Genomic DNA, 26,935 nt, shown 5'->3' on the forward strand with positions numbered 1-26,935 from the left:
CTGCCGAGCTGCCGAGGCCGAGACCACAGATTTACTCATCATTTACTTCTTTTATTTTTACCAGGAAAGTTAATGTCAGCTCAGCAGGAAACATAAGTTGCCTCCTATTGGCTCAGCAGGAGAGAAGTGCCCACCTATTGGGTAATTTGTCCACAGAATTATTCATCTTAGAATGATTGTCTCATGATATATAAAAGTCGAATGACATTGGCCTCATTTATATGATTTCTTCCATCTTTGATATAATCACTGTTGATTTGATAACAACTTCAAATAGCTTGAAGCCCATGGACAATACAATAATAGACAAATACACCAACACCACCCACGCTGGTGTACAATAATCTACATTTCAGTTGCAAGTGCTATTGGAACATATGAGTGTAGAAATGCTTCAATTAACTACACCAATTAACCTGAACTCATAAACTCATCAAAAGCAAAGAAACTCGTCAAAAGTAATCATCAGTGACCAAGGCCTGTCCTATTTTACACAGCATCACTTTCATCCATGAGCTATTCTATTCACCTGTGTGTAAAGCGGCTCCTTTGTGTCAAGTATTTTTAAATAACACTGACAAGTATTTCATTTCTACCTCCTAATATCACGGTAATTGCTTGTGCAACCTTGTCTACTTTCCCCTCCATAGTGCCATTTGGAGCCCTGCACAATCTGTTGTCGACACGTTTTGGCGGCTGAGAGAACACGAACGCAATTCCACACTGACCACTTAGCTGAGATGATGACAGGTCACGTCTCTGTGCGTCACCCATTAGGCTGCCGAGTCTGACTTCACCTGTTCTTCCTCCAACTCAGAGCACATTAGCAAGACGGTGTTCAGGAGAGGAAACTGAGTGGAATAAATGAACATTAGCATGCGTGGGAGCCTCATTAAATATGCACTCATCAACTCTTTTCATTTGGATTTCCCTTTGCAGAGGCGCACATCTCTGCTAATCAACTGCGCTGACATTTTCCAGCAATTAGAAGCCACGTTTCCGTTTCAGCTGCAGCCGGAGTCAAATCACTCCGTTTGGCCCCCAAGTGCCACCATGGCACCATGACAACATATTAACCATCATTCCCAGGAGACATCGGCAGGTTTATATATGGAAAGAGAGAGAGAGAGAGAGGATTGTTTACACTGTATATATGGAAAGAGAGAGAGAGAGAGAGAGAGAGGATTGTTTACACTGTATATATGGAAAGAGAGAGAGAGAGAGAGAGAGGATTGTTTACACTGTATATATGGAAAGAGAGAGAGAGAGAGAGAGAGAGAGAGAGAGAGGATTGTTTACACTGTATATATGGAAAGAGAGAGAGAGGAATGTTGACACTGTAGGTAGACAGGAGCATTGAGAGGAGCTTCATTGAGAAGGACAAGCAGGAGAAATAGAGAAGAATGAAGCCACAGCAGAAATCAAATGCTAACATAAATTTGACCTCGATCATCCATCATCTGTGTGTGTGTGTGTGTGTGTGTGTGTGTGTGTGTGTGTGTGTGTGTGTGTGTGTGTGTGTGTGTGTGTGTGTGTGTGTGCGCACACCTGTGGGCTTTTACAGCACTCTATTATACAGTGTATACAGTAGGTGTGTTCTTGTGTACGACTACTGTGTGTGTGTGTGTGTGTGTGTGTGTGTGTGTGTGTGTGTGTGTGTGTGTGTGTGTGTGTATGTATGTATGCGTATATCATATTCTCCGCCAGTGTCCCCCCCCACCCCCCCCACCATTAAAAACAGTCTCCTTGGAGAGATACATGTACATGTTTGGTGAAATAGTCTTCAGTCAACAGACAGGCTCACCCTCACGCTGTCTGGTTCTGCCACTATATTCTTGAAGTTGAAAAGAAGAGCACTCCAGCAGTGTAGAGAAGACAAAATCATAATAATAATAATAATAATAATGGTAGTCTACCTGGATGCAGGGCTACACTTAGAAGGCTGCTGTCTTTTGTGAAGCAAGTGCAACATACTGTAATTGGCTCCGGTGTTTGAGAGGCCTTCAGATTTAATCCTATAGATGGTTTTCACCAGAGTGCAACCCCACAGCACTTCCTTTTTCTCAGCATTCGGCAAACTGCAGAAATATTCACTCGACATCGTTACTTTTGTTTTCGCTGCTCAGCTGTATAGACGGTTTTCACGGAATGGTCAGTCCTGCACTTGAATGTTTTTTTTTCTTTAATGTCCATAGCAAACACTGCAACAGGAAGTGAGCGGGGGTTCAATTTAGAATGTTTTTGTTGTCAAGTTAAAACCGTCTATAGCACCACAATGTTTGATGCTACACAGAGAATCCAGTATGGAGCATGTTTTTCCTCTCTCATCACACAGGATGAGCATATCGGCAGGCCTTTGTTAGGAGTTGTAAATACCCGCTGTGCTTCTGACTGACAGATAGTCACAGCCTCATAGTCACTACTGATGGCAACGCAGTGAGACATTTTAGCCAAATTGGCTGGCCATACCTAATAAACCCATGGACCATACAGTTGCACTCATTAAATGAAATTAGAAATAGCTTTGAGGGTAGAAAGCATTTTAAAACATTGGAAAAATGAAAAGAACAAAACTTGGTATACAAATGGCATACAAATAATAACAAATGGCTCACAAATAGATTTATGTGGAATGCGGTGTAACAAACACAGCTAATGTGAGACCTCCATTTTCTGGCTGTGTTCTGGTCTAAACCCAGTGGCCTCATGCAAAGAGAAATGATTTGGATGAAAGCAACCTGGCACTGTGTGAGCTGAGCTGACAGATGGACCAGGCGGGGCTCTGATACCACCTATTACATGGCTGTGAGTGATTTGACAGGATTAATCATTGCAGAATTCAAAGAGTGTTTTTTGTACTTGTGTGGTGTTGAAGTTTATCAGAGGACTGTGTTCTCTAATGGATGTCTATGGGGAAAATGCTTTTTGGGCCGCATGCGAATAGGCTGGAGTACCAACGTCGGTCACCATGTGAAACTGGCAGCAAGGCTTACACACACACGCACGCATGCGCACACACACACACACACACACACACACACACACACACACACACACACACACACGATTGTTGGACAGATCGTTTCTTAGGGAAAGCGACAGACTGTTCTAACATTAACATTCACAAAGTAGTCAAACACACACTCACACACAGACACGACACAGCACAGGCTTACCAAAGCCAAGCAGACGTAAGAGTAGGCCTAGCTTACCGTAGCGTGACCACGTCAGTAAGCTTTGGAGGAGGAAGAAGAACACAGACATTTAGAGAGATTGAGTAAACATCTGCTCTCATTCCCTGTTGTGCTCAACACACAAATCCACATCAACAGCCTCCACCTGATGTCTGCTACCACTCATGTGCCTCGTCTTACTCTGGTGTTCAGTCCCGCTGTGGGAATGAATCAGCCACATTGGCTAAGTTAGTTTAGCCCTGAAATATGTGTGGACTTGGATAAGAGAGGCACCCCACCGAGACTGGCTGCAGAAATGTCTGTGTGTGTGTGTGTGTGTGTGTGTGTGTGTGTGTGTGTGTGTGTGTGTGTGTTTGTGTGTGTATGTGTGTGTGTGTGTGTGTGTGTGTGTGTGTGTGTGTTACTGCATGCTTGAGTCAGTTCTATTATCTGTGTACAGTAACTCTACTTTGTACTTGTAGCCTACCTGTCACTTTGCCTTGCTAACTTATGATATATATATATATATATATATATATATATATATATATATATATATATATATATATATTTATATATTTATATATATATATATATACTTATATATATATATATATATATATATATTTATAAAACGGCTCTCTCAAATCAAGCAAACTGATTGGTTCACAGCCATGGTATAAATATACCGTATACCACTCTCATAACCCATGGCCATGGGTTATGAGACGCAACTCTCTTACTAAAAGGCTTTGGTTACCTCAAATGACAATGTAGGGGGAAAAAAATGGCGGAGACAGCTGTCAGATCCTTGTGAATCGATCTTCGCTTATAACTTTACTAATACTTCGCAGAAAATTATGTTTTGTACAAGAATAGACGCGGGCTAATGTCTTCTTTGCAAAAAAAAGACTGGCTGTTAACCCCGCATTTCTAAATAAGATGTAACGTTAGTTGGTGTCGGGCTTTGCAGAAAGCTCTCAGCTTCTCAGCAAGCGCCAGGATTGGCCAATGTCAACTTCAGTCTCCAGAACGATCCAATCAAATCACCCGCACGTCTATCTTCTTGCTAGTCTATCTTCTTGCTCGAGCTGCGTGTGTTGTGGCATATATCCCGCTGCTGAAGTTGTTATCAGCGGGATATATTTGCCACAACACACTGGCTCTCATGCTATATTGCTTAAATATATATATATATATATATATATAAATACTCTGTCCATATCTTGTGTTTAACTTTATTTGTATTTATTGTGTTGCCTATATCTCAGGTAACATGTGCACCAACTCCACCAAGTCAATTTTCTATGGCCGAATAAAATAATTCTGATTCTGATTACTCCAAATGCTGAGAAATTATCTTTTTTAAGGTAAATACAAAGCCGGAATTACTTTGTAAACATGGCCGCCAGGCATGCGAGACATACAGCGCATGCGCTGTGTACAGCGGAAGCGCTCTTTACAGGCAAACAAGGAAGTAACTCGGTGTGGGGATTTACTCAGAAAATGACGTTTCACGTAACTATGGATTAATATTTAATCTCGGGGTACCCGAAGCACAACATGTATTTTGGCCCTATTAGATCTGTGTTTTTGGTTATTTTGAACAGGTGTACCATTGGCCTCCATTCTAAGGCGATACTTACTAACTTCACGACTGTACAGTAGCTCACTGTATACTGCTCAAACAGTGACGGTAAAGGCATGGTGTACCTTGGTTATGTGGGGGGGGATATGGCAAATGAGCTGAACTCCCAAAAAAGTGGCGTATCCCTTTAATTAATTATAGAACCCTGCTTGTGTCTCTTTTACATTTTGCAATTGATTTTGGCTTTTGTTTTTATATGTTTTCATCTGCGTTCTCCCCTATCACATCCCCATGCAGCTTTGGGGTAAACCAATCAAATGAGTCCAGCTGATGATTAATTCATCCTAATTGGTGGGTGAGGAGTATTTGGACCCGGTGCCCCAGCATGATGCCCCCCCCCCCACCCACTCCCTGACGAACGCCACCCCCGTTTGATCTACACTAATCTAATTAACACTTAAACGACAACACCTGGGCTCTTCACTGGAAGATCACACACACACACACACACACACACACACACACACACACACACACACACACAAATGCACACACACACACACACACACACACACACACACACACACACACACACAGCCTCACACACACACACGCTTCCCAGATGGCCCTTTGATACCTCTGATGGTAGCAGGCATGAGGTGATGATTTGCACTTAACTCAAGCGCTCTCACACCAGACACTCAAAGAGAGGAGAGAGGGGTACGTTGGTACGTTGGTACGTTGTAATGGGGGGATATTTCAGTCCCCAATATACATCTAACTGGTGTCTAATTGACAGCGATTAGGTTGTGGTCTGATGCACCTGATTGGATTAGCCCCGGCTCTCGCTTTCTGCTCCAACTCACCGTAGCCTTAAAGCCAACCTTGACCCCCATTAGCCCTGCACTCATCAGATAGAGCTGGGGGACTCTGGTGCTGCAGCAGCTTATCATCCCGCCTCTAATTGGCCTGATGAGGCGGGATAAATATCGTCAACGCCGTAATGCAATTCCCCGATCAATATGTAGCCTGCACGCTATCAGCCAATGAAGGCTGGGAGAGGAGCAGGGAGGCGGGGGGAGCGAGAGGAGAGAGCGCATGTGATTGTATTGTGATTTTTCTTTTGCACGAGGCGATTTTTAAGAATGTGCCAAACTCTCCTATATGTGATGTATCTCACAGTGAATAAATGCACTCATTAGCCACATTTAGGAACACTACGCGTTTGCACAGACAGCTCTCTCTCTCTTCCAGACAGTGAGTCTATATAAAGCATCAAGCACAGACAGAGGGTGGAGAGACTCAGCTACTGTTTGACTCAACGTTATAGATGTCCATGAAGTGTGATTTAAGCGTCTTTGAAGATGGCGTGATGGTCGGTGTATCTCTGAAACCGCTACACTACAGCGTCGAGAGATTACCCAGAGTGGTGTGATACACACACAACATCCAGTCAGCTGCTGCCGCCCTGAGGGTGAAAAACGCCTCATTGACGAGAGAACAAACAACAGTATTATGCAAACGACAGCTCAGTACAACAGCAATGTGTAGAATAGAAGGGCATCTATAACACACAACTCAGACTTTGAAGCAGATGGGCTACAGCAGCAGCAGACCGTGGAGACGAAGATGACCCTACAGGGGGCGCATGATCGCCAAAATGGGAGGATTTTAGAGTGAAAAATGCTCCATGGTCAGATGAATCCTGCTTTGTGCTGTGATTTGAATCCGTGTCAACAGTACAGGCTGCTGGTGTAATAGTGAGGGAGATGTTTCCCTGGTGCACATGAGGCTCTTAGTACAGCACCATCACCATCACAGCATCATCTGAATGCCACTACCTTCCCATACATTGTTGCTGACTGTCACGGTCACATCGCTCATGGATTGGTAACGATGGCTGTCAATCAAAAGTGGGCGAAGCTTGTCTTCATTTGAGTGACACCGAAGTTGATATTGGAGGCTTCAGAGTTTATCCTTCCCTCTCATCTCTGACTTGAATCAACAGTAAAGATGGCGACAGCCGGTTCACTAGTTTGTTACATTATACCTGCTTGTAGACGTCTTTGTTTTCATGTTAAGTCCGTGTGCTTAACTGAATGAGAGAATGTTTGCAGAGATAGAGAAGAGCGAGCCCATCGAAACAAGCGGCTGGATCAGCTACGCTATCCGTCCAAGCGCTAGCACCAGGTAAGCTTGGCTCCCTCTATACACAGTGTTGACTGACAGCCTATTTCACAGTATGTTCACAAGCTACCACGCTCGCTGGAAGCCGACACGAGCGAGTGCCTAGCGTTAATGATAAACATTGATGCCCGGAGCGCTGGTGCTCTGACACTGACCAAGCGCGTCACTTCGTGGCCACATTTGCTCTTGGTCGAATGGATATTGCAGCATTATTCCAGGAGGATAATGTGCACCATGTCACCAATGAAACATCATCTCCTGATGGATCCAGGAGGTAGCTGAGTTGACTCCACCAGCCTGCACAGTCTCCATATCTCCACCTAATACAGCACCTTTGAGATGAAGTGGAATGAGATGTTCTCAACATGATTGCAGCGTGGACTGTGATCCCTGTGGAGCGTTTCTGGCACCTTGTTGAATCCACGCCTCAAATCATGAAATCAATAAAGAGGGGGAGAAAGAGAGTGGAGGAATGGATTCAACCTCAAGTGGTGGACGATGCGAAGGTACTGTGCAGATTCTATACAGTACGTGTGAAATACGTGCATATCATGCAGATCTTGTTCAACATGCCAGCACTGATAAACGTCACATAGGGAAACACGGCAGCGTTCTTGTCAAGGAGCCTTTTACAGACATTGGATTCAGGGTCCGTAGGGACGTGGGAACCAGGGGTGCTTAGGGGGCTGCAGCAGCACCCCGCTGGCGGGGAGCTGTCACTGCAAAGCTATGCCATGGTAGTGCCACATGCTTCAGTGCTCAAAATGAGAGCAAGGGGGGACGAACGTTAACTCCGTGGCTGCATACAGTACATAACGTACATTACATAACGTACAGTACATAACGTTGTGCAGACACGTCAGCTTATCCATCCAGCTCAAAGACAGGCTGTCCAAATAATTGATAATTTGTTCCAACATTGTTGGCCAGCCACTAGAGCAACTTTTTCCAGGCAGCTTACCTCAAGAACATGTTAAGGCTATTCACCTTATGTTCCAACACAGGGGTCAGCCAGTTACTTCCTATTGTGTTTACACTTCCTGTGACAGTACAGTACTAGTGAGCAGGTAAAACAGACGGTGTTTTGATGGGTCAAGTGGGCAGGGCTACATAAGGTGAATATAGCTGATAGTATGTCCTCCAACCCTTCACATGTGCTTCATAGTACCAACGCCATCTACAAGGCAGTTCGAACACAACAGACTGAGGAATTGTTTTATTCCCCAGTCAGTTATGTTGCTTAACCAACCTCGGGTGTTTATATGTAATTGTTTTTCTTTCATGTGCGATGTCATGTCATTGTGTTTATTCTGAACACAGCTGCTATGATGCACGACACATTTCAGAGAAATCTGACAATATCGTATCGCATCTCAAACGCGGAAATTAGACATGAAAAGGCTGAAGAGGAGGGGGAGAGAGAAGTAAAAGAACGACAGAGCTCACTTGACAGCCCTGTGCGCCAGCCTGGGGGGAAAATTGGGACTTGTTTGACTTCAGCACACGTTGAATGGCACTCTTGTTTTGGAGAGGTTCCTCTCCAGCTGAATCCTTTGATCTACCGGTACTCATTTTGTTCCCTTTTGAGAAGAACTGGAATCATGCTGGTTCCCTGACAGTCCAACGTGTTACATCCATTCTCCAAAGCAGTATCATCTAGTGTTGAAACACACTCTGTAATCCTGCCACACGGCGTATGAAGTCTCATTACATCTTGCTTCATGGCTTCATGTGCTACTACAGCTGGATGCCTTCAAGACAGCTCGTTGGCAGTAAACTGGCAGATGTTCTCTGCAGAAGCAGAATCAAATGAGCTCTCTCACTTTGCATTGAGAGTATTTCATGAACACAGTCTGACTTTGACGGCTAGTCTGCATTCTGAAATATATACAGTACATGCATATTTGACTTTCATCTAAATTCAATGTAAACTCGGACTGTAAATTCATGTAAATTCACTGGCTATTTATTTAACTCTTAACTGTAAATTTCATGTAAATTCAACGTAACATATTTAATATCCACGGAACACTCCTCCGCTCATATATATATTTGATTTAGCTGACCACTACGCTGCATACAGACACTAAGACAAATTCCTCATACAGTATGTAACTTGGATACTGTGTGAGAGAGAGGGGGGGGACAGAGAGTGAGATGGCAGAGGAGAGTCCACGCAATTACGCACAATAATAGAACCGGCGAACCTCTTTTCCAGCAGTCGTATTGTGCCTGTCTGATGCACAAGAGAGAGGGAGTGAGAGAGAGAGGGGGGGGACAGAGAGTGAGATGGCAGAGGAGAGCTCCGCGCAACCGGGGCACTGAATAGGCCTGGTTTTGAAAAGCACTAAGCGCTAAATTAACGCCAGGGCGGAAGATATTGTTAGGCCGGTATTTAAGGCCGAAACGCCCATTCTGGCCTATTCTGGCACTGCGCCACGCCTCTTTGGCGTAAAGCGCATTTCGGGGCCTAAAACCATGGTGCTATCTTCCCGAGGCAGGCGCAAGGCACGTTTTTTTGCGTTTAACGCCAGTTTTTGCGCCTAAGGCCTGTGGGAGAATAGGGCCCATATTGACAATAAGGGGGTTTCTGAGCAATTTCCAGAACATATGTGCTCGCCATCCAATCGCAGAAAAATTAGCATTTGGCTAAAGGACAGGCCTATTTAAGATCAAAGGGGGGCGGGGTGAAAAGGAGCATAGCTATCTGATGTAATCGTTTCATCTGGGACAACAATCAAGATTTTTTTTTCAACACTCTGACGCAGAGCTTCCATTGAAAAAACAGTCCGTCCACTGTCTCTCATGATAATTTGCCTAGTACAGCATAGAATGGTGATTATGGAATTCTAAGGGTTAATTGCTAAGGTGGCGACCCTAGTCTGGCCATTAGAACCTGTGAAGTAGAACCTGCTTGAGAAGTGTGCATGCAGATGAGGAAAAAGAGACACAATGCAGAAGGCTCCAAACAGTGTAGGCACATAATGCGCCTGTCCTTTCACTGGCGAGGACAGTTCAGGTAGAGGTGGCGGATACAGAGACGCCTGGCAGAGAAACAGCTGGAATGTGTCCAGGCGGTAAAGAGCTTCAGCCTGAAAGAAAAGGGAGAAGGTATTACGGTGAGAGGGATAATGTTGCTCTGTCACCGCCGGTGGCTTTTATATGACTCCTTTTTGGGAAGCTTTTTGTGTGTGCCATCATTCCCCTGAGCTTTGAAAAGAGGCCTGAAGAATAGGCAGTGGTTTGGTTTGGAGAGCTGGGGCGAGCGAAGGGTGTGGAAAGAGTTTAAGAGAACAAATCAAGCCAACAGCAAATTAGATTCTAATATCACACCTATTCACTGAGTTAATGTGGAGTCTATCACACCTATTCACTGAGTTAATGTGGAGTCTATCACACCTATTCACTGAAGCCGTTTTCCCACATGCGTACCGGAAAATTACCTGTAAGTCAATATCGGACATTTCCCTTCACACTTCGGCTCTCGCATATGAGAATCTAGCAGCGAAATTGGCTGTATGTTGGGGGGCGGGGCGGCACTGCAGAGCGGGTGGGGAGTGACGTGTCGGCAAAACTCTTGATGGTGAAATAAGTTTGCTTGTTTATCCGTTCACCTGTCGCGTTGAAGCACTTTTTACAGACTGGCTTCGTTTGATGTGTCCGGGCTTGCCTTCGCTGTCGGCAACGTAAGCAAAATACTTGCACATTTCGCTTCGTGCATTTGCTTCGTCTGTGTCCCTGTCGGGCTGTGCCTGTGACTGAAGGAGGAGGACTGAACGACTGTGGCCAGAGAGCGAGCAGGCAGCAGAGAGGAGAGATCACAAGATCATTTCGCCAGTTTGCTTTAATGTGCGCGAATGATTAGATTATGCCCGCTGGAACATTAAGCAACGTGTGTACACCTCGCCCATGCCGGCAAATGACTGGATCCGTTCTACACTTGCGCCTGTTATCGCGCATACCGCTCTTCTGACTGGCTCGAAACTGGTGAAATCTCCGCGATGACGGGGTCGCGCTTATACCGGCACGACGACTTTCCCACATGCAGGCATTAGACCACGTTCCGGTCATTTAGCGGTACAAAGCGCATGTGGGAAAACGGCTTGAGTTAATGTGGAGTCTATCACACCTATTCACTGAGTTCATGTGGAGTCTATCACACCTATTCACTGAGTTAATGTGGAGTCTCCCTGATGTTAGGCAGCTGTCTTTTCCTTTCCTGCTTTCATTTCATTTCATGCTTTCATTTCTAGCAGGCTAGACTACTGCAACAGTCTTTTCAATGGTCTTCCCAAAAAAGCTATTAAACAACTACAGCTCATTCAGAATGCGGCTGCTAGAGTTCTAACAAGAACCAAGAAAGCTGAACACATTACACCAGTTCTCAAATCCCTGCATTGGCTGCCAGTAAATCTTAGAATAGACTTTAAAATTCTGCTAATAGTTTACAAATCTCTCAACGGGTCAGGCCCACACTACATCTCTGAAATGCTTCTACACTATGAACCATCCAGATCCCTGAGATCTTCAGGCACTGGTCTACTAATTGTCCCGAGGACCAAATCAAAACATGGTGAAGCCGCGTTCTCCCACTATGCCTCTCATAACTGGAACAAACTCCCTGAACACATTAGATCTGCCCCTACTCTGCCTATTTTTAAATCCAAGCTAAAGACCTTTATGTTTACTCTTGCTTTTAACTGCTACTAAACTACTGCCTCTCTCGGCCTGTAATTTAAAAAAAGGATTCCTGTACATTTCCAACAAATGGACTGTACATGTAATAATAATACTGAAGAGTGCCTTGTAACTTATTTAAAACAGAAATAATGTTTCATGTTTGTTAATTTGAGTATATATTTTAACTAAAACTGTCGGCTGTGTTTTTTATGTGTTTTTTATATGTGCATTGCTTTGCTGCTTGTTTTTTCGATTATTTTTTTGTAAAGCACCTTGAATTGCCTTGTGTATGAAAGGTGCTATATAAATAAAATTTGACTTGACTTGACTTGACTTTCCTCAGCGGTCTTGGTTGATCCGTGCTCCTTCCCTCGCTCTGACTCTCATCCTCTCTGTTCTCCTGGCTTTGTGCCGCTGAGCCCCTGACTCACTCTGCCTCTCGTCAAAATCACTTTTTTTCCATGGACCAATAACAAGAAAAGAGACACTGCTGCGCATTTAACTTGAATCAAATTGTTTCTACTGAATTGCAAATTGAGTAGAAAAAAATGAATTGAAGTTGGCCGACTGAACGGTGAATCTCAAACTACAGTACACTATATACGCCTGAAGAAGTTTTCAGACATCTTGGGGGAGACAATTCCCCATCGACGCAGCTCCAGCCCAGAGTGAGTGTGAACAGCTTTCCTCAGCCAGGTACTGGCAGAGAGTTTATAATTGAGTTGAGACTCAGGAAGGACTCATTAAGACGTTGTCAGTCTCCAGAGGAGGCTGCACTCCAATGTGTTGAGACACCACTGAGACTGCAGGAATCCCAGAGCCCTGCTCCTCTCCAGCTGCAGGGCAAAAGTGTGCGGCGGTGTGCGTGCATGCATGTGTTTGAGGGGGTGTGTGTTTGAGGGTGTGTGTGTTTGAGGGTGTGTGTGTTTGAGGGTGTGTGTGTGCACAGCTTTAATAAACGCACAGGTCCGTGGAGCACCATCTGCTACACGCGCTGTTTGATCATGCAGGAGCTGGTTGTGAGGGACACCCCTGTCACCCACTATGTGTGACAAAGTATTGATAGAAAGTTAAACACCTGTTCATTGTCTCTCTCCCTCCACACTCTCTGCTGGGCAAGCAGCTCGAGCAGAGAGAGAGTTTTACCAGACAGAACGAGCCTCGCGGCTGGAGGATTCCCTCGGCAGATACAGTAAAGTCGCCAGTAAAGAGCAACTGGCAGTTAAAAGCATTCAAACAGTGTTGTTCCCTGTGGCATTGGAGGGATTTGAATGCGCTGCAGTTTGCAAAAAAATATATATATATATATGCTGAGCTGTTTGTAAATGATGATGATCTCCCCCTTTTCATGTTCACAGCCAAGAAGGTAGTCTAGACCTACTGGTGATCGAGTCTTTTTAGGTGACTATCGAGCATGAAAGTATGGTTGGTTGACACACCCAAGATGGCCGGCAGGAGTCCACACATGAACTTCCTCCTGACCTCAATGTGTCAATTCAATGAGCGGTGTTTCTCTGTGCTGAAGATTCCCGCTCGAGTTGACGTGGTAATTAAAAGGAGCCTGAAGGCGTCTAGACATTGATCGTCCACCTGCCTGCCTCAGGTCAAATTGATTAGAGGGCTATCAATGATGAGAGCTGACAAGAATACAGCCTCTATCCACTGGAAGTGTGTGTGTGTGTGTGTGTGTGTGTGTGTGTGTGTGTGTGTGTGTGTGTGTGTGTGTGTCACACACACATCCTATATACAGACAATTGCCACTGATGCTCTGTTTGGCACTGACCCGAGTCGAGGATTTGTGCACAGGGCAAAGGTGATATTGGGTCACAGCTCTTGGTCACGCTGAAGTTGAGCTGACGCTTAACCGGTCACACCAGAAGCTTTCTCTTTTCCTCAGCGCCTCGCTCGGTGCGCCTCGAACCCGCCCACAACTCCCATTGACTTCATGCCTGGCAGCTTCACGCTTCATGCTTGGAAAATAGGACTGAATCCTGAACAATCGCTTGAGCGCAGCTTGAGCGCAGCGCTGGTGTGGACGGCTTTGCCTGTTAACAACGATGCCGAAATGACACTTGTGGGTTCAGCGTAGGTTGAGCGTTGCTTCGGCGTATGGTGTGAAACACCAGAGAAATGATGAGGTATGAGGTAGGGGTGGAGCACAGAGAGGTCTCAGGCAGTCAGAACAGCCATGCTCAAAAGAATAAGTGGTAAATCACCATGCATTTAAAAACTCAGCTGTTCATTCTGCTTGCTGGCTGTGGGCATCTTGGCTAATTCAATCATACAATGAAAAATACAATTCAATCACCAATAATAGCTCAATACTACAACTAATGTTACTGCTAACATCCACTTAGCAACCCCTGCAATGGTAACATTACATCCTCACCAAGGGATTTAGCCCACGTCCAACAAGCAATTTGCAAAACCTAAATCAAACCATCTATTGGCTGCGTTTCCCAAAAGCTTCTTTGACCCTTCTTAAGGCTCACGTAAGAAGCAAACGCGTTTCCCGATTGCTTCTTAGCCTAAGATGATCTTTCTTTAAGAAGGCATGCGTTTCCCAAAAGCTTCTTAGCGCTAAGAAGCTTCTTTGACCCTTCTTAAGGCTCCCGTAAGAAGCCAACGAAGCCAACGCGTTTCCCGATTGCTTCTTAGCCTAGGATGATCTTTCGTTAAGAAGGTTTTGTAAGAAGGGTCTGGGGCATTCTTAACACCTTCTTAACGACGAAACACTCGCAGATTCAGCCGTGTCAGGCAAAAGGACATCATAATATAGTGTTCCCTTTTTCCTTTCTTGAACACTTGAAAATCTCTCCTCTATGTAATATGGTTACTTGTGTTTTAAATGTTTTATCGTAGGCTATATTCCTCTAATCAGAATGGATTCCTTTTATAATAAGAATGTTGTGGATGTATATAGCACCTTTCACAGAACCCTTCTTAAGAGCCTTCTTTAGCGATGTGTTAAGAAGGCTGTTAAGAAGGCATTTGGGAAACACTTCTTTGGAGCCTTCTTAACTCCTTATTAACTCCTTAAGAAGCTTCTTAACTCCTTAAGCAGCTTCTTTGTTGGGAAACGCAGCCAATGTTGGTAAAATGACACAACCTGCCTTATCAGGACGTCAGGGAAGTTGAATTGAATCTTCCACTTCTTGAATTATGTGAAATGGAGCCAGCAGCCATCTTCCAACGCAACCGCACGGAGAAATGGCCTCAGCAGGAGCAACAACTGAGCAGCCATCAGCCGGCCTGCAGACATCATGACACCCACAGGCATTTCCAACATGGAGTCAAACATTATATACCACTTTACCAGCCACTATACCTCCTGTTATTTATATCCCACTGTCAACATTTCTATTAAGAATGACTTATTGTAACACATAATTATTGCTGCTGTGATCATTATGATTGCTATCGTCTTGCCGTGTGTTTAGACTCTGTTTCTCGAGTGGTAAATTGTTCTATAGATTACAGACGCCGGCAGAGATGCTGATGAGGTGAGCGTAGGAGAAGATATTACCATATGTCTAATTTGGAGGTTTTTGCACCTCAGGTTCAGGAAAACAACATTTTAATCAAGGACAGCCGGCTCGCTTAAGGATGTGGAATCTTATGAATTATTTGTGCAAGTTATCGGTGTGTTGTAAGAACCAAGTGCCGTGTGGGTTGGGTTGAGTTGAGTTTTCTAATCATCTCTTCTTCTTCAACTGGTTCATTGTCCTCAGCCAACATCGAACTACAAACACAAGATGGCAAGGAAAAGAAAAGAAAGAGAAACAAAAGTGGGGAAGTGACTACAAACCTGATTTGACTGTAAAATGCAAAGGTAAAATGCAAGGCTTACAGATTCAAAAGTGAGCCTCTGGTTGAGAGCGTTGAGTTGAGGCGATGTCGAGGAGAAAGCGTGTCTTTTTCAGGCAGGACTGAGAAACCTTGATCTTCTATGCCCCACAGCATTGTGGGAGATGTGTTTAAAGAGCAGCTTCAGGCCCTCAGGATTCTTCAACATGAAACGAGCATAAACTGTGTAATGTGTTGATACTTTGATCCTCGTGCACATCACCTTGAGGGGAAAAGGCATTCTCCCATCGCTCTCTCTCTCTTTTCCCTCCTTCATCTATTCATACTTATAACAGTATACGCTATGTGTGATTATTATAATGTCCTTTACTGAACTCTACCCAGAGGTGTGGCCAGTGTTTACCGGTGATTTAAACATATCGTTGATGTATTGTGTGTGTGTGTGTGTGTGTGTGTGTGCGTGCGTGCGTGCGCGCGTGCGTGCGGGTGTGTGTGTGTTGTGATGACTTTGAAGCCTGCTTAGAAGGCTGTTGGCAAATGTAAAATGTGACAATGAAGTGTTATAACTTTTGCTTTGAGTGGGTTAATTCAATTACCCTCGGCTAATCATCTAATGACAATTTGTTTTGTCTTCTCAAATAGATTCTCTAATACTTCCTGATTATGCTAATCACTGAGAATGCATCCGTGCCACGCTTTGACTAGCTTCCTTTCTGTGTACTATAATTGTCAAACAGTGTGTGTGTGTGTGTATGTGTGTGTGTGTGTGTGTTTGATTGCACCTTCAGGCACACGCTACTCTGACCTTGACTCTCTCTGCCAGACTCCTCATTCCCTTCCTTTATATACTATAGACTAAATGTCACAGCATATAAGCTAGAAATAACCACTGGTTGGCGCACTGCAAGCATCAGATTCCAAATACCAATAGCACAGAACCAGTAGTATTTTGGGGGAAAAGTTCACAAATTTATATCTAGGCAGACACAATGACTGTCAGTCAGAGGCTGTAATCGTCCTACCTGTCTATCAGGCAGTGTGGAGAAAAAAGGCATTGCTGCTGCGGGAAGCAATCCAGTCTATCCAAACTTTTGCCGATCTGATCTCATCATGACATGCAGCAGCAGGGAACTATGTTTTGACAGCCGATGTGTTTAGAAGAACGTTTTCACTTTGTTCAGACGGTCTTGCTGTAGCGTTATATTTTACACGCTTGCTATATTTAAACTGCCGTGAGATTAAAGTAGGCAGAGGGGGAGAGAGAGAGAGAGAGGAGGGGAGCTCAGAGCGCTTTGGTCGCTGCCTGCTGGAACCTCATTTGACGCCACGAAATCGAAACAGGTTCGGAGTACGGGCGTCAAGGCAGTTTGACGCGCGTCCGAACGCTCTTGGTGCGCGTTCGGCCATTTTAAAATAATGGGTGGACTTCAAAACGCGAGCGTCAGACACTCCCAGTGCGTTTGGGGCTTTATAGCCACATACATGATTGGAGGACTATATTTATCCATTGTTTCTCTTGTTTTATTATTCTGTCTCCTCAGCCATTGCTACCTGGCTTCTCGTGTGTGTGTGTACAGTATATCCATGTCTCTCTCTTCTCACTGCTGTGTTGCTGTGTGTTCCTCCATGTTCTCCAGACCCTGCCCACCACAACGTACGAGCTGGAGATTGTGGCCAAGGACATGGCAGGGAGCGAGGTGGGCCTTACGGGGACAGCCACCGCCACCATTACCATCACAGACAAGAACGACCACGCCCCCGAGTTCACGCACCCGCTGGTGAGAGATGTCCTCTGCTTTACTTCTTCTGCATGCTGCGCTCTGTTTCTCTTGCTCGTTCCCTCCTCTTGGGACAGTTTTGAGCCCTCCGGAGCGATCAAATGTTAGGATCGTTCAGGTTAATGTATGGTTACTGCGGTGTGTCCGGTGTTCGCGGTGCGGAGGTTCAGTGCAGTGAGTGTGGAGCTCCACAGGGGGTCAGTGGTGGGTCTGCACCGTGCTCCGCGCTCCTGTCAAAAAACAAAAATTACTCTGCAGAGGTCTGCACAGTCAGCTCCAAGGCTGATTGGCTAATGGTTGCTATGTTAGTTGGGTACTACGGGAGAAGTCGCGCTGGTAGTGCATTTACCATAAAATGCTGTGCCTCTGCGGAGAGAACGGTCTTGCCATGAACAATTGGACTAAAGCTAACAGTCTAAAACCAATAATGGCTGCCAGTCACGCTACATAAGAACATTTTACACATACAGAAAATAAAAATAGCACCCTATAAATCACATGCCATCATCATGCCAATGATGATTTAGTCACAAGCTGCAGTAGCCTGGCGTTTTTTCTGTTCTTCCTGCATTCTTCCTTCTCTCCACTGGGGGTGAGGAAAAGGGCGGGACAAGAATGAGGCCGTCGCCTGAAGCAGCAGTTGTAACGTTGACTGGTGCGCTTCTTAATAGAAGCACTCAGAGCTGTTGTCAGGGTTTCAGATACCTCACCCTTTGCCCTGACCCAACCTCTCCCCGCAGCCCTCCCATGATGCATTGGGGTGTCATCGGAGCTTGTACGGAGCGCAGCTCGGATGTGAAACAGCCTCAGAGGGCGGCGGGCCAGGGGGCGCTGTCCGTGTCCCAGTTAATGTTCTCATTTCTCACGGGGAGGAGTTCTGTTGAACGGCCTGGAGAAATGGAGCTTTTAAAAAACAAAGGTTTGAAGGTGCTATAAGCTCCTTGTATAAATCCTCTATCCTCCAACTCTCCCTGGATGCCTCCAACACCTGCCCATGAATCATCTCTGACCTCCCAGATGACCGCCATCAAGACGTGTAGTGTGTGTGTGTGTGTGTGTGTGTGTGTGTGCGTGTTTGTGTGTGTGTGTCTGTGTGAAAGAGAGAGAGAAAGAGTTTGTGAGTGTGTACCTGTGCATGCCTGCACGCGGCCTTGCTCCCGAGTTTGTGCCTGTGACAGCTCACAGTTCACATCATAAATTATTCAACTCAATATTCAGCTCAGACCAGTTCTTTTCAAGGAACTTTTCCCCCAAATCCCTTCCTTCAGAAGAAGGTTCAGCTGTCCTCTTCTGAACATGCCCCCTCCTGCAGACTGAACACGCCCCCTCCTGCAGACTGAACACGCCCCCTCCTGCAGACTGAACACGCCCCCTCCTGCAGACCAGATGCAATCCATAAAAGCCCTTCTTCCAGCTTGGGAGCAGCTCAAGCAGAGGAAGATGGGGAGGATGATGATGATGATGAAAAGATGAATAGAGAGAGAGGGAGTACAGAAAGATACAGAGAGAGAGAGAGCGAGAGAGCGAGCAAAAGAAAATGTTCTCTGAATGTTTTCCTGTAAAGACTCATTGTAGGTTTTATGAGGTGACATTATTACATCTTTGAGCAGAAGTAATCGATGAGTGAACATAAGTGAGTAAGATAAGAAGCCATTGCTCTGCTATTTGCTTTCAAAGCCAATTTTGTGGCTCGGCGATTTGACCAACTGAGGTTGAACTTGAGAGCAAACTGATCTACCGCAGATTTAAGAGCGGGCTATGCTCACGTCTTTGCACGAGAACTCCACGAGGTCAGTCAGTCAGCCAGCCAGGAGGGATGCTCTCTCCTCGCTCTTTGCCAATGTGACTTTCTGCATCAAAGTGTTTGAATTCTCTCTTTTGTGTAAAAGAATGAAAAAACAAGTGGTTGGGAATGTGTGATGCAGCTTCATGATAAACAGGCTTTGTGCAGGAAAACAAGTGTAGACGTTCTCTCATCAATTGCTTCTGTTGCTCTTGCACATTGTTACATGATGGGATAATATCAGAATCAGCATCACTTGTATTTGCCACAATATGCAAAGATGACATTTGTCTTAGTGTAAGTGTGCAGCATAGCCGTCATATCATTCATTATTCAGGGATAAAAGGAAGATTATCTAAAAGACAAATCACAAAATTGCAAGTGCAGTCCAAAAGCAGGTTGGAAACCAGTTTTACGACTCTAAAGCGGTGTGTAGCCCATCACAGCATTGGAATGAGGTTCATTCACCTTTTTCCCTGTGCAGAATTACATATTTTGAAGTTGATTCATGAGGTGTTGCAGTTTCTTGTACATAGCAATATGGGGGTCACACTCACTTTGAACTCTCTTTAAATAAATTTGCTGCTTATTTGCTGTCCACAGAACGCTTCTTTTTGCTTTTACCTGCCAGCGCTTTCGGCAATTCATTCTCTATGGCAGGGGTTCCCACACTGAACTGAACTGAACTGATGCTTCTACCTTAGGGGATTGGGCTCTGACCTGATTGATTATTTTAAGTTAAGTTAAGTGATCCTTTATTTATCCCCTTGGGGAAATTCATCCTCTGCATTTGACCCATCCTCTACTAGGAACCTTCCTAGAACTAGGAGCAGTGGGCAGCCACTGTGCAGCGCCCTGGGACCAACTCCAGTTCTTTTGCCAGTACCTTGGTCAGGGGCACTGACAGGAGTATTAACCCTAACATACATGTCTTTGATGGTGGAAGGAAACCGGAGCACCCGGAGAAAACCCACACGGACACGGGGAGAACATGCAAACTCCACACAGAAAGGACCTGGGACGGACCGGGGTTCAAACCCGGGACCTTCTTGCTGTGAGGCAACAGTGTTAACCACTGAGCCACCCTGCCGTCCAGTGAGGCTAATCCTGATTTTTATGAGAAGGGGAACCAAGAAAAAAAGTGATTTTGAATCATCTGAAAGGCCAGATCATATTACTATATGTATACTCTGGTGCTAGATGATAGATGTTTGTCCTGATGAATTTGATCTGCCGAGCACAGCTGAGCTTATATCATCTACACATACTCTCTGTGTCTGAGATACTGTGCTGTGCTCAGGCTTTGCTATTACACTTGCATGCTGCACTCGCAGGTCGCTTTTGTTTGGGTTGTTCGACTTTTGCACCAAGTGATGTCTGCTTTCATCTCTTCACTGTGGCTTTCACACGGAGCCTCTACAGCCGTTTCATTTGCTTCACTATGAAATCAGGAGAAATTGCCAATCAGGAGCACAGCAGAAAGAGGTAAAAATAAGGAGACTCCTGCCAACCTCAGCAGTGTGTTGGCAGGTATGTCTTCTCTTCCCTCTGGCTCTGCTAATTCCACACCATGTCTGACTGGGCCTATTTCCCCAGCTCCTCATAACACGGCCATGATGGCTCTTATCACTCCCCTCACTCAAACAGCCTGACAGTCAGGCTCTGTATTCTTTTTTTTGCTCGCTTTTGCTCACTTTCTCTGTGCCTGTGGTGTGTGTGTGTGTGTGTGTGTGTGTGTGTGTGTGTGTGTGTGTGTGTCTTCTGCCCCCCCCCCCCCGCTCTCTCTCTCTCTCCCTGTCACCCTCTCTCTCTCTCTCTCTCTCTCCCTGTCACCCTCTCTCTTTCCCTCTCTCTCTCTCTCTCCCCCTGTCACCCTCTCTCTCCCCAGTGATGACTGGGAGAATATGCTCGCCCCGCCGTCCATCTGTGCCGCTGATAAAGATGTGAGCGGGGATGGGTGTAGTGCCAGGCGCGGGCCAGCAGGGCCCTGTCAGCGCTGCGTCTGTCTTGGGGGATGGCTAACGGGTGTCAGGGATTAGGCCGGGGTCTTGCATGATTGCTCTCTCGCTTGCGCCAAGATACACAGACGGCTTCCCCCCGAGTGACGTGACGCTAGCTCCAAGATACACACACCGCTTCCCCCCGAGTGACGTGACGCTAGCTCCAAGATACACACACCGCTTCCCCCCGAGTGACGTGACGCTAGCTCCAAGATACACACACCGCTTCCCCCGAGTGACGTGACGGTAGCTCCAAGATACACACACCGCTTCCCCCCGAGTGACGTGACGGTAGCTCCAAGATACACACACCGCTTCGCCCGAGTGACGTGACGGTAGCTCCAAGATACACACACCGCTTCCCCCCGAGTGACGTGACGGTAGCTCCAAGATACACACACCACCTCGGCGCCTCCCCCTGGCGTTTGTGGATGTGTTTGACACGAACACATTTAAGGTGAGATCAGGTCAGAGGAAGAGCTACTTTAGGCTGTTAGATAGGATCTAGTCACTCCCGGGGTGTCCACACTTTTTTGAATGGGGGCCAGATAGATTTGATCATGTGAAAATACACTGGGGTCCAGCAGCTACTTCTCACATTATTATGGGTTATAAGAAAAAGAAAAGAAAAAAAAACATATACAATACAATTGTATTCGAAGGATTTTGTTTAGGGTCTGAAAACATTAGTTCCACCTGCGTTGTTCCTACTTGGTGTATGATCTATGATGTCATCGTTCAGTGAACGGAAAAAATGCAGAGTGAACTTGCTTGATTAACCAATAGGTACTGTGTGGAGGGCCACATATATTTTGAGAAACAAGCTGCGGACTGTTTAAAATCTTTGGAGATGCCTGATCTAGTCGCTGTGGTACAGTACAGGTCGTCCTTGAAGCTTTTGGAAATGCCTGATCTAGTCCCTGTGGTACAGTACAGTTTAAGATCTTTGGAGATGGCTGATCTAGTCGCTGTGGTACGTAGAGCTGCAACGATTAATCGATTAATCGATTAGTCGATCGACAGAAAATTAATCGACAACTATTTTGATAATCGATTAATCGTTTTGAGTACAATTTTAAGAGAAAAGGTCTAAATTCTCTGATTCCAGCTTCGTAAATGTGAATATTTTCTGGTTTCTTTACTCGTGTATGACAGTAAACTGATATTATCTTTGAGTTGTGGACAAAACAAGACATTTGAGGGCATCATCTTGGGCTTTGGGAAACACTGATCGTCATTTGCCACCATTTTCTGTCATTTTATAGACCAAACAACTAATCGATTAATCGAGAAAAGAATCGACAGATTAATCGATTATGAAAATAATCGTTAGTTGCAGCCCTAGTGGTACGGTACAGTTTGTCCTTGAAGCTTTTGATCTAGTCGCTGTGGTACAGTACAGTTCGTCCTTGAAGCTTTTCATCTAGTCGCTGTGGTACAGTACAGTTCGTCCTTGAAGCTTTTCATCTAGTCGCTGTGGTACAGTCCAGTTTGTTTGGAGATGCCTGATCTAGTTACTGTGGTACAGTACAGTTAGTTTGGAGATGCCTGATCTAGTTACTGTGGTACAGTCCAGTTCGTTTGGAGATGCCTGATCTAGTTACTGTGGTACAGTACAGTTAGTTTGGAGATGCCTGATCTAGTTACTGTGGTACAGTCCAGTTCGTTTGGAGATGCCTGATCTAGTTACTGTGGTACAGTACAGTTAGTTTGGAGATGCCTGATCTAGTTACTGTGGTACAGTACAGTTAGTTTGGAGATGCCTGATCTAGTTACTGTGGTACAGTACAGTTAGTTTGGAGATGCCTGATCTAGTTACTGTGGTACAGTACAGTTAGTTTGGAGATGCCTGATCTAGTTACTGTGGTACAGTACAGTTAGTTTGGAGATGTCTGATCTAGTTACTGTGGTACAGTACAGTTAGTTTGGAGATGCCTGATCTAGTTACTGTGGTACAGTACAGTTAGTTTGGAGATGCCTGATCTAGTTACTGTGATACAGTACAGTTCGTTTGGAGATGCCTGATCTAGTTACTGTGGTACAGTACAGTTAGTTTGGAGATGCCTGATCTAGTTACTGTGATACAGTACAGTTCGTTTGGAGATGCCTGATCTAGTCGCTGTGGTACAGTACAGTTAATCCTTGAAGCTTTTGCGATAGTGAGATTTGATTCTGTTGGCAAAATGAAATCCTGGGAGGTTGGCTGCCAGTTTGCCTCTGGAGGAAGAACCAATTGTCTCCTTATTAGATCTCCCTCAGCCAAATACAAATCATATTAGACGTCCAACCTATTTGATAAGATTCTTATTTTGCATTTTGCGATGAAAACAATTACATGAGAGTATACTGTTGAGCATCAGATGGAGGCAATTCACACTTTCATACATGACATCACTTTTCTCACTTCATGTCTGCTTTAAACAGCAAACACCAGTATTATCAGGCAGTCTTATTCAGAGGTGGTGATCAGTGTGATGCCTCTTGACCTCTCGGTCTCTCAGACAGGGACTGGAGGAGCTTCTGTCTCTCAGACAGGGACTGGAGGAGCGCTAGGAACAATTGTAAGGACCACTTGAAATAACTAGAGTCCTATATTGTCCCTCCAGTGTGAAGTGTGATGAGAAGAACAGGATAGGATAGCTGCACGTCTCCAAAGTCCAAACAAGCTCTGGGTTCAAAAGGACACATGCTTACCATGGTTCCCTCACTAAATTAGTTTCCCCCTTGATACGGTCCATTGTCTTATTGTTGTGACATTCTGTTGACCGTCAAGTTCAAATATATTATACAGTTTAGCTACAGTCTGCAGGCTCTCTTGTTATTGTTCAGCATTTTGAACATTTCCACACATCAGAGCTTCGCGCTGCTTTTAGAATTTATTAACTACAATGGTTTTATATTGCCCATTTATTCCTGCTGCCTTATGGTTCAGGAGGGTGGGACCACTCACTGAGATAGGCTGCGCATAATTACCACGTTTACCAGCAGACTTTAATTCTGTGCTGTGAGAAATTGAAGCCAGTGATTAACTGACCTTTTATAAAAGAAGTTCTCGATACACAATGGCCAAAGTTAAATACCAACCTCTTTTTTTTTTATTCGTCCTAAATAAGGACTGTGCTAAATGCATGGCTAGGTGCACCATGCAAAGGAAAATTCTTCTCCTGTTGTAATATTATATCTGTAGTCAGACGTTTAATTTGAGGATGGACATCCAGAGTTTGAAGATTGGAAGTTAGGGTGCTTTCACACTGGCGCCCCGGTACCCGAGCTCACTTGTCCCCAAACTGACCCCAGTTTGTGAACGTTTGATGAGTGTGAACGTTGCGTTCCGTTCCGTTCCGCCCGGGCGCGCAACCGGGAACCTTCGACGCGGCTGCACGCCACACACAATGGAGACGGAGCTTTTACAGATTCCAGTCTGTCTGCAGCTGCTCTGTTGAGTTAAGCTGCTTTCCCCGGCAGATAAAGCAAAGACAAATGGCTGCTTGAAAATGTACATGATTCCTGTTGAAGTGGAGAGGATTTCTTTCTAAATGTGACTTTTCCCTGAGCCTCTGAGCCTTACAGAGGAGCCCACAGCTAGTAGACGAGTGCAGCGAGAAATCACTCCATCACTCAGTGAATTTGACTACTTTTAAGCCCATCAAGATTATGGTAAAAGCATCAGATCACTTTGAAATCGGTGCGGTTTCACTTTGTATCTCCCAAAGAAACCGTTTTCCCCTTCTCTTCGACTAACGTGGTGAGATTTATGTTAATGTCTCCAGGAGAGATGTAGTGAGCCAGAGGAGGAGACAGACTTAAAGTAGAGACCAAAAAAACATCAAATGCCTCCTCCACAGCGCCCCCCTCCTGCGATGGTAACACAGCAAATAGCACTCGCAGGTAAAATAATCCTGTCTCCGGAGGTTTAATGTGACGGGGGGCCGCTGTGTGTGTTCCCTGTCAGAGACAATCTTGGGGGCAGCGGGGACATGTCACAAAGTACTTTCCATTAGGACAAATTAACAGCTGCTCAACATGTCTGCCTGGCTGCCTGTCAGCGCGTTGCCCCGGCCGCCATCTACATTCATAACACATTCTGACAGACATCAGCAATGAAATAACGTTATCTCCATTCAGCTCTGTGTGTGTGTGTGTGTGTGTGTGTGTGTGTGTGTGTGTGTGTGTGTGTGTGTGTGTGTGTGTGTGTGTGTGTGTGTGTGTGTGATTGAGTAGAGCTGCAATGTTTAATCGATTGGTTGTCAACTAATAAATTAATCATCAACTATTTTGAGTAATCGGTTTGAGTAATTTTTTAAGAACAAAAAAGTCAAACTTCCCTGATTCCAGCTTCTTAAACGTGAATATCTTCTGGTTTCTTTAGTCCTCTGTGACAATAAACGGAAAATATTTGGGGTTGTGGACAAAACAAAAATGTAGGACCTGGGGCATCTGGTTAGTGTAGCGGTAGATTCCCTGTCTACCAACATGAGGGTTGCAGGTTCGCGCCCCTATGTTACCTCCAGCTTGGTCAGGCGTTTATACAGGCATGATTGGATGTGTTTGCGGGAGGGAAGCCGGATGGGTGGTATGTGTCCTGGTCGCTGCACTAGTGCCTCCTCTGGTTGGCCGGGGGGAGCTGTTCGGGGCAGAAGGGAACTGGTGGGAATAGCGTGATCCTGCCATGTGCTACGTCCTGCTGGTGAAGCTCCCGCTGTCAGGTGAAAAGAAGCGGCTGGCAACTGTGCATGTGTCGGAGGAAGCATGGTGCTAGTCTACGGCTCTCCCCAGGTCGGCAGAGGGTGGAGCAGCGACCAGGGCAGCAGGGGGAAATTGGAAAGTACAATTGGGGAGAAAATGGGGGGCGGGGGGGAATCTGAAATAATAATAATAAAATTAGGACCTCATCTTGGGCTTGGGAAACCCTGACATTTTTCAGCATTTGCTGACATTTATGAAACAACGAATCGGTGAATTGAGGAAAAATAATCATCAGATTAATCGACAATGAAAATAACTGTTAGTTGCAGCCCTATTTTTGAATAAGATGGATTAAAAAAAGATGAATGAAAATCAGTCAGTACAGTACCTCCATCAACAGAGTCATTATGTTCCACTTACTTTTAAACTTAACTCATATCCCCTCCCTCCCCACTATGAGCTGCTTGCTGTTTGTGTGAGCAGCCTAGCAGCAGTACGCTCCTGTACTCCAGGCACGGTCTAGTGGACTAGAACTGTCTTATTAGTGAGGAAGTGCAGCCACTTAGAGCCTCTTCACAGCCTCGTCAATTTGGAGATCCAAGTAGAAGCCAAGTTATTTTGAATTCGTTAGCACAGGAGCAGCCTGTGCCAAATACCTGGATAGAACAGAGGTAAGTGCTCTTAAATGCTTCGACTTACAGGAAGTGTTTGCAAATTGCCATTCTGTCTCGCTCAATGAAGCAGGGCCACGCAGTGCATCACGCTACAAACACGTCTCTTGTTCAATCAGATGGCGCTCACATTCTTAAGACTAAAAAATAAAAGATTTTCCCAGGATTTTCCCAGTTTCGGAGTTTTCTGCCCCTTAAACTAATGAGGCCTAGCGAGGGCTTGGTTTTTGAAAGAAAGACAAAGAAAGAAAGGAAAGAGACAGGAGATTGTGTTTACTTTGCGTTTGTTTCATTAAAGCTAGGCTTGTGTCAATGGAAGCCTACTGTCCTCATTAGGGCTGCTTCACACTGTAAGCAATCAACACCTGGAAGCCATCTGTTTCCAATGAGACGTGAGTGGGCGGGCAGTCGAGACAGTCTGATCAACAAGTGAGCTCATTCTCCTGGAATGAGGAAGTCTCACGTACGCGCTTCAGCATTTAACCGATGTGTGACAGACACAGACAGAAAGGTTCACCTTCCTCTGATTTAATTATCTACAGTAATCATCGTGTGAATCATGACTTTGTGTGGTGAGAACAC

General features: G+C 45.3%; 1 protein-coding gene across 1 annotated transcript in view; it reads left to right on the forward strand.

Moving 5' to 3' along the window:
* Window positions 1-26,935, forward strand: part of LOC310792915 (cadherin-13-like) — a gene marked incomplete at both ends in the record, with an annotated part of 254,334 nt that overhangs the window by 141,716 nt on the left and 85,683 nt on the right. The window contains one exon of the mRNA XM_083654682.1: window positions 17,073-17,213. Within this exon, the coding sequence (XP_083510808.1) occupies window positions 17,073-17,213 (141 nt within the window). The remainder of the gene's footprint in view (window positions 1-17,072; window positions 17,214-26,935) is intronic.

The sequence above is a fragment of the Poromitra crassiceps genome, assembly GCF_964638095.1.
Source record: "Poromitra crassiceps genome assembly, chromosome: 18".
Taxonomy (NCBI): domain Eukaryota; kingdom Metazoa; phylum Chordata; class Actinopteri; order Beryciformes; family Melamphaidae; genus Poromitra; species Poromitra crassiceps.